At 50.3% G+C, this 9,221-nt stretch overlaps 1 protein-coding gene across 1 annotated transcript; it reads left to right on the top strand.

Moving 5' to 3' along the window:
- Window positions 1-4,791: 4,791 nt before the first annotated feature.
- LOC113405556 (acetylcholinesterase-like) lies at window positions 4,792-8,506 on the top strand (the record flags this gene model as incomplete). The annotated part of the gene is made up of 2 exons (XM_026646768.1): window positions 4,792-6,329; window positions 8,340-8,506. Coding segments are annotated over exons 1-2 (1,705 nt in total), but the record flags the coding sequence as incomplete, so codon positions are not given.
- Between the last annotated feature and the right edge of the window lie 715 nt (window positions 8,507-9,221).

Here is a 9,221-nt window from a genome sequence, read left to right as displayed (position 1 = left end):
CGGGCAGGAATTTCCCAGAGGGGGATCATACAGAGAAAGGAACAGTCCCTTTTTGGATCAACAGGAGAACAAACAGGATGGGGGTGATACACTAAATTAGCCCCAGGAAAAAACTTTGCTGACACCAACTCACTCCTGACCCACAGCCCACAGCTATCCCCTCACAGCCCTGCCCTCCCCACAGCTCTGCTGATGCTCCTCAATCCCGACCCACAGCCCTCTGTTATCCCACCCCTAGGCATCCCCCACAGCTTTGCTGATGCCCCTCAATGCAGATCCACATGCCCCTAGTATCCCAGCTCTGAGAACCCACCCCCCAAAGCTCTGCCAATGGCCCTCAATCCCAACCCACAGACTCCTGCTAACCCATACCTCAGGTCCCCCAGACCCCCACAGCTCATCCAATGCCCATCAGTCCTGAGTCCTGACCTCGAGCCCTCTGCTATCCCTGGTCTGGGCTCCCCTCACAGCTCTATCAGTGCCCCTCAATCCCAACCCGCAGACCCTGCTGTCCCAGCCCTGGGCTCCCCCATTCCCAAGGCTGTTGGTGCCCCTCAGTCCCATGCAGCACAGCTCCCCCTCTCCGGCTGCCACACCACAAATCCAGGCTAAACCTTTTCACCTGATATGCACTCAGGGTCCAGCTCTGACTCACCCAACTTACGTCAGTTGTGACCAACTTGTGACCAATGGTGGCAACTAGAAAAAACAAAACCCCTATTGGCGAGTGACTATGAGAAGCAACCCAGGGACCTCAGGGCAATTTCACACCCACTCACCCCCAGGAGGAACAAACAGGCCCAGAGCTATTAATAATGTTCCTCGCCCAACCACATGTTGTCAGAACCAGGAACTTACTTGGAGGGACTCTCACAAGCTAAAATGCTGGTGGCACGGATGGAATTTCAAAAGGAGACCTCCAAAAGTCAGCAGATTCTACAGGGAGTGGAGTAGGGGCACCATCCCCTGATAGTCTCTGCTATGCCCACTGCCCCAGTATGGTATTAAGGGGCACTGTAAGGGGTGATCTCCCCTTGCAGTCACCACTGATCCCAATGCCCTAGCGCAGGGCTAGTGGGCGCTGTGCTGTGGAGAGCAGGTGGGGACTCACTAGGGGGCACAGTCTCCTTGCAGTCACTGTTGACCTCATTGCCCCAGCAGAATGTATTTTCTGTGGGGAGACGGGGATTCTGCGTGGTGCATGAATTGTGCACGAGACAATGGCGCAGAATTCCCCAGGAGTACCCCTTGGAGTCGGGGCTGACCCAAATGCCCCAGCACAGTGCTGTGCTGTAGTGAATACTGCATTTCACATTAGAAACAACCAACTCATTGGTCCCGCTTCTCACTGAACATCCCCTAGGACTTGCCCTCGTCGGTGGGGTATGAACCCTGCTCTTCCCCCTTCCCTTATTCCATTCTGCCCCCTCCCCTAAAATCCACATATGCTTTATTTAACACAGGATTCCCTTTGCACTTATTGGTACCCAGCTGACCCTCCCCAGAGGTGGCTGCAATTCAGGGATCATGGCCTGTCTGGCCCTAGAACTCTCACACTGTTTACCCAACTGGGTCTCTGTTTGCAAAGCCCTTGGCTCTTCCCCAACAGCCCCATCATCCAGTTCAGATCCTCCTCCCCCTGAGTGTGCACAGCCCAGTGGGGACACAGATTTGAGGATAAATAAGCCCCAGTGGCTGTTCCCTGGCTGTTATTCTCGGCATTGGAGGCTTCCTCTTTGCTCCAGCATCCCCCGTTCACCTTTGTGCTGAGCTGTGAGACAACGCGACAGCCACAAAGCTGCGATTGCGCCAAGGAAAAGGGCAGGTGAGTCTGTGCCACTGGCTGCGAGATAGGGACAGAAGGAAGTGGAAGAATAGCGGGAATTGGGATCACTCTTGGTAACTGCCCAGCTAATACCCTTTCCATGGACCCAATTCTCAGATGTGGGGCTAGAACCCAGGAATCCTGACTCCCAGTCGGAGCACACACAGAACAGACCAGGGGTTGTATTTTCTAAAGGAAATCAAGGCTGATCTAGGGAGCACACTCCTGCTGTCTGGATTTAGGTGGCTGGGTCTGGATGGGAGCCAGCACCCCCTAGAGGGGAAAAGGCCCCGTATCCCTTTTCTTGTAACACCCTCAGACACCACAGCAGCCCACCACGGTTGCATTTAATTTCAGAAAGGGGGACTACAGAAATATGAGGAAGCTAGTGAAACAGAAATTAAAAGGTACAGCACCAAAAGTGAAATTCTTGCAAGCTGCATGGAAACTTTTTGAAGACACCATAATAGAGGCTCAACTTAAATGTATACCCCAAATTAAAAAACACAGTAAGAGAACCAAAGAAGTGCCACCATGGAAAAACAACATAGTAAAAGAAGCAGTGAGAGGCAAAAAGGCATCCTTTAAAAAGTTGAAGTTAAATCCTAATGAGGAAAATAGAAGGAGCATAAACACTGGCAAATGAAATGTAAAAATATAATTAGGAAGGCCAAAAAAGCATTTGAAGAACAGCTAGCCAAAGACTCAAAAAGTAATAGCAAAAGAATTTTAAGTACTTCAGAAGCAGGAAGCCTGCTAAACAATCAGTGGGGCCACTGGACAATCAAGATGCTAAAGGAGCACTAAAGGACGATAAAGCCATTGCAGAGAAACTACGTGAATTCTTTGCATCGGTCTTCACGGTTGAGGATGTGAGGGAGATTCCCAAACCTGAGCCATTCTTTTAGGTGACAGATCTGAGGAACTGTCCCAGATTGAGGTGTCATTAGAGGAGATTTTGGAACAAATTGATAAATTAAGCAGTAATAAGTCATCAGGACCAGATGGGATTCACCCAAGAGTTCTGAAGGAACTCAAATGTGAAATTGCAGAACTACTAACTAGTTTGTAACCTATCATTTAAATCAGATTCTCTACCAGATGACTGGAGGATAGCTAATGTGACACCAATTTTTAAAAAGGTCTCCAGAGGTGATCCCGGCAATTACAGGCCAGTAAACCTGACTTCAGTACCAGGCAAACTGGTTGAAACTATAGTAAAGAACAGAATTGTCAGACACATAGATGAACATAATTTGTTGGGGCAGAGTCAACATGGTTTTTGTAAAGGGAAATCATGCCTCACCAATCTACTAGAATTCTTTGAGGGGGTCAACAAACATGTGAACAAGGGGGATCCAGTGGATATAGTGTATTTCAATTTTCAGAAAGCCTTTGACAAGGTCACTCACCAAAGGCTCTTAAGCAAAGTAAGCTGTCATGAGATAAGAGGGAAGGTCCTCTCATGGATTGGTAACTGGTTAAAAGATAGGAAACAAAGGATAGGGATAAATGGTCAGTTTTCAGAATGGAGAGATGTAAATAGTCCCACAGGGGTCTGTACTGGGCCCAGTCCTATTCAACATATTCATAAATGATCGGGGGAAAAGGGGTAAACAGTGAGGTGGCAAAATTTGCAGATGATAGATGTTGGCGGGGGTCCAGCTCCCTCCTCCCTCTCAGTTCCCAGACACAGTTCGCTGGAAAATAACAGTCCAGAGTCCACTCTGCAGTCAATTCAATGTGGTTACTGGGGCTAAACAAGCAAGCATATTCCAAAGCCCTTCACACCAATCAGGTTTATCTCTATACGCCAGTAGAGTTTTCCTCTTCCCCTCCCTCAACTACTATTCTATACGCCGATAGAACCTCCTTCTTCTCCTGACCCCTAACTCCGCACACCAATGGAGCTCCCTCTTCCGCCCCCTCTTCTTGGCAAACTTAATTATACCCATAGCGCCCCATAGTGCCCCTCCCCTGGTACCACCCCTTCCAATATATGGTCATGTTCTGGTCATGTTTACTTCACATTCCCCTAACAACACAAAACTACTCAAGATAGTTACGTTCAAAGCAGACTGCGAAGAGCTACAAGGGGATCTCACAAAACTGGGTGACTGGGCAACAAAATGGCAGATGAAATTCAATGTTGAGAAATGCAAAGTAATGCACATTGGAAAACATAATCCCAACTATACATATAAAATGATGGGGTCTAAATGAGCTGTTACCACTCAAGAAAGATCTTGGAGTCATTGTGGATAGTTCTCTGAAATCATCCACTCAATGTGCAGCGGCAGTCAAAAAGGCGAACAGAATGTTGGGAATCGTTAAGAAAGGGATAGATAATAAGACAGAAAATATCATGTTGCCTCTATATAAATCCATGGTGTGCCTCAGAAAAGGCAACAAAAAATGATTAGGGGTATGGAACAGCTTCCATATGAGGAGAAATTAATAAGTCTGGGACTTTTCAACTTGGAAAAGAGATGACTAAGGGGGGATATGACTGAGGTCTATAAAATCATGACTGGTGTGGAGAAAGTAAATAAGGGAGTGTTAACTCCTTCTCATAACACAAGAACTAGGGGTCACTAAATGAAATTAATAGGCAGCAGGTTTAAAACAAACAAAAGGAAGTATTTCTTTACACAACGCACAGTCAACCTGTGGAACTCTTTTCCAGAGGATGTTGTGAAGGCCAAGACCATAACAGGGTTCATAAAGATCTAGATAAGTTCATGGAGGACAGGTCCATCAATGGCTATTAGCCAGGATGGGCAGGGATGGTGTCCCTAGCCTCTGTTTGCCAGAAGCTGCGAATGGGCGACAGGGGATGGATCACTTGATGATTCTCTATTCTGTTCATTCCCCCTGGGGCACCTGGCATTGGCCACTGTGGGAAGATAGGACACTGGGCTAGATGGACCTTTGGTCTGACCCAGTATGGCCGCTCTTATGTTCTTATGTTGTCTGGGGTGGTTTCCCTTCCAGCTGCTGCGATGTTGGGACTCCTGCCCATGCTCCCCTGCCTGCTCCTCCTCTCCCTGCCAGGCCCCAGCTCTGGCTTCGATGATGACGGCACCGTGGTGCTCACCACCAGCGGCCCCATCCGGGGCAAGCGCCTCCAGGCCGGCTCCAGCACAGTGACGGCCTTCCTGGGCATCCCCTATGCTGAGCCCCCCGTGGGGGCCTTGCGCTTCCAGAAACCGCTTCCCCACCAGCCCTGGAGCCACGTCCTGGAGACCACCAGCTTCGGCAATGTCTGCCACCAGCCTCCGGTCACTGGTTACCCTCAGGCTGATGTCTGGACACCCAAAACGCCGCAGTCCGAGGACTGCCTCTTCCTCAACGTCTGGGTGCCCCATCCCCGGCCCAATGGTACGGCCCCCGTCCTCGTTTGGATCCACGGCGGGGGGTTCTTCTCAGGTGCAGCATCACTTGAGATCTATGACGGGCGCTTCTTAGCTGCCACGGAGAACATGATCGTGGCCTCTATGAACTACCGCCTGGGGGCGCTGGGCTTTCTATCCCTGCCCCCGGCCGCCCCGGGGAACGCCGGCCTGTGGGACCAGCGCCTGGCGGTGCGCTGGCTGCGGGACAATGCAGCTGCCTTGGGTGGGGACCCGGCCCATTTTATACTCGACGGCCAAGACACTGGGGCTGCGTCAGTCGGCTTCCATCTCCTGTCCCCGGGGAGCCAGACCCTCTTCACCCGCGCCGGGCTGAAGAGCGGAGCCCCAAATGCACCATGGGCTTGGATTTTGCTTGAGGAGGCCAAGAAGAGAGGCCAGAGGCTGGGCCAGTTGCTGGGCTGCACCGATAGTGATGACACGGCCCTGGTGGGCTGCCTGAAGGGGAAGGAACCTGGGGAGTTCCCCAAACACGAGTTCTCCGTCTTGAACCGTAAGAAGCAGCTGGCGCTGCCCTTTGTGCCGACACCAGATGGAGATTTCCTCCCTGATACACCACGAAGATTCCTGCAGGCCAGGCGTGGCCAGCCGATACCCATTGCAGCTGGTTTCACTGCCAATGAAGGCTCCTACATATTATACTTTGCTGCCCCAAGCTTCAACCTGGAGAATGCCAGCTCCATCGGCTGGGAGGAGCTGCTGCAGATGGTGAGGCTGATAGTGCCAGGGGCCCCAGAAGAGGCCGTCCAGGCCGTGGCTCGGCGGTACAGCCAGGAGGGGGAGAAGCAGGGCGAGGCACGGTACCGATGGGCCATGGAACAAATCTTTGGTGACTACCTCTTTGTGTGCCCGGTAGCCGAGATGGCTGGGCAAGAGGCAGAGGCTGGAAGTCCTGTGTACACCTACTACTTCACCCACCGCACGAGCGGCTTGTCTACACCTGAGTGGACGGGGGTGCCGCATGGCGCTGAACTGCCCTACGTATTCGGGACCCTGGCATCTGTGGGAGGAGCCAATCACACGCACACAGAGGCAGAGTTAGTGCTCAGCCGCAGTGTGATGCAGTACGTTGCCGAGTTCGCCAGGAGAGGGTAAGGGAATCCCCCAGAATCCTCTTCTCCCCCTGAGCCAGGCCATGAGAGCAGCTGTAAGTCTTTGGCCAGGTGAACACAAATTCCATGAAGACCCAGCTCAATGCCATGGCGAAGAAATTTTTTTTTGAAGTCCCTGACCTAGAGCTGAACTTACTTCAGGGAGGTAAAATCTCAGCCCCCTGGTTCCAGGTTAGGGATAATTCCCTTCTTCCCTCACCAGGGTGTCGGTGATCCCACGAACACACCCATCCTCATTCAAGGAAACAAGGCTTTTAGCTAGCAGCCAATGATCTCAAAGCTCTGCCTGCCCTTTCCCAGCCCGGCCACACAAGCTCAGAGGATGTCTATGCTACAAAGACTATATGGGCATGGCTATGTCAGCCCATCATGTCGCTGCAGCCTGCAGCAGCACAAGGGAGGAAATCAGCTGCCCAAAAAAACAGGTGCTACTTTGACAAAAACATCTTTCTCTCAACATAACTACAGATAACCTAGGGCTAGGTCAGCACAGCTATGGCTGTCACAGGGATGGTTTTTTCACATCTCTGTTTGAGATAACTGTAGCAACTTAACTTTTAAGCGAACACCAGGGCATAGATAAAAAACACGCTCTGTGCACCAAAAATAAGCAAGCAACCCCCCCCCCCCCAAATCTCTTCAACCTTCCCCATTCTGGTCCTAACCAGTTAGTTTAGGCCCATTTATTCCCAGTTTAGGGAAGGGAAGGCAGATGTAAAAAATAAAGACATAATATACCGCACATGGAAGAATGGAGAAGTTGATAGTAATGAATATAAATCAGACATTAGGAATCGTGAAAATTGATAAGGGAAGCAAAGAGGCACAAGGAGAAATCTATGGCCAGCAGAGTCTAAGACAAAAAGAAGGAGTTCTTTAGCTATATTAGGAACAAAAAGAATCCTGATAATGGGATTGGTCCATTACTAGGTGGAAATGGCAGAATTATCAACAGCAATGCAGAAAAGGCAGAAGCGTTCAATAAATAATTCTGTTCTGTATTTGGAGAGAAACCAAATGATGTAATCTCATCGTATGGTGATGATACACTCTTTCCATTCCACTAGTATCTCTGGAGGATGTTAAACAGAAGCTACTAAAGTTAGACATTTTTAAATCAGCGGGTCCAGGTAATTTGCATCCAAGTGTTTTGAAAGATCTGGCTGAGGAACTCGCTGTCCCATTAACATTGATTTTCAATATATTTTGATGCACTGGGGAAGTTCCAGAAGATTGGAAGAAAGCTAATGTCGCTGTGCCCCTAACTATTCAGCAGGTTTGGCCTCTCCCCCTGCTCTTGAACTACACAGGGATCTGTGTGGTGCAAGCTCATTAATTAGTCCACTCCCCCCTTGATTTGGGGACGATATGCACCAACTTTGTTACCAGAGCTAAGATTCCCTAACACTTCACTCAATAACACACTTTTAAAGATAAAACATAAAACAGGTTTCTAGACGACAGAAAGATAGATTTTAGTTGATTATAAGTGATAGCAAACAGATCAAAGTAGATTACCTAGCAAATAAACAAAATCGCAATTGCAATCTCATACAAACTAGATAGGATTTGAGTCAAGTTGTGTCTCATCCAGTTAAATAGTACAAGCAGGTTTTAACTTCCTTACACAGGCCGGGCTTTCTTCTTTCCCGCCTGAGACTCCCTTCCCCAGTTCAGTCTTTGTTCCTCCGGTGTTTCCAGGTGTTGTCTTCTAGGGGAGTGAGGACCCTTGGTGATGTCACTTCCCCCATGTATAGTTTTTTCCATATGGCGGGAACCCCTTTCTTTCAAGCAAGGTTTCCAGCCCAGATTGTGGGAAAATATAGGTACCAAAAGGGAGTTCAGTATCACGTCCTTGCATGCTTCGCTGAGTCATAGGAGCCATTTTTCATAGGATCACTGAAGTGTCCCCAGGGGTGGACAAACCTTTTCCATGGCCATTGTCTTTGTCGAACTAACCTCTGCAGAGTGTGTTGAATTTCCCCACAGGAACTTCACGGGGATAGGGGGCAGCAGGAAGCAGTGGCACCCCTACGACCCCACAAAGCAGAACTTCTTCCGCATCGGACTGAAGCCACCCCAAGTCAAGGAGACGTCCCCTGCCCACCGCTGCAGCTTCTTGGCATCACTGCTCACAAGGAAGCCAAGCCCTACTGGTGAGCATCAGAGGGCTGAAAGGACAGCAGCCCTAAAGCGGAAAGGCCTCGTGTCTCCCCACCCTTCTGAGCCAGCCAGTCCCCCCCATCCCTGGGGCTGGATTGGAGCTGGTGCCCCCTAGAGGGGAAATACCCTGGATCACATTCACAAATCCGTGGGATCTTCTGGCCTCCTAGAGATGCCCCATTTTCCTGCCTGGGGTAGATCTTGCATCACCCGGGAACTCCAGAACCATCTGCTGTGGGGCAGCCCCAGGTTCTTCCCCATCTTCACTTGCTCGGCCCCTCTGGGTAGAACAATGATTCCCATGTTTCCTGTATCAGCCAAACTCCATATAGACCCCTTTCCAATGGAGGAGGCACGAGCTAAGACAGGGTGATGCCTAACAGGGTGGGTGGGGACGGAAGGATGGATCCGAGGACAAAGGGGCCTGGGGGCAGGTGGCCCATAATGGCACTGAAGAGAAAAGAGGCAGTGAAAAAATAACACACAGCTGGCTCTGGGGAGGGGCATGGCCACTGTGTAACTGTGCAGCACAGGGTGTGAAGGAGAATCCAGCAGCCGCTAGGAAACCTTTGTGCTGGAGGTGGTGGGACTCTTATGGGAGGCAGAGCAGAATGTTGCACATTGGACCCCGGGGTTCACACATGCTGGGAAACACAGGACATCCACCAGCACAGCATCCCCTCCTGCTAGAACATAGCAGTGGGAGGA

Source organism: Terrapene carolina, unplaced genomic scaffold (genome assembly GCF_002925995.2).
Source record: "Terrapene carolina triunguis isolate 2854851 unplaced genomic scaffold, T_m_triunguis-2.0 Scaffold42620, whole genome shotgun sequence".
Lineage (NCBI taxonomy): Eukaryota > Metazoa > Chordata > Testudines > Emydidae > Terrapene > Terrapene triunguis.
This window is presented reverse-complemented; position numbering and strand designations above follow the sequence as displayed.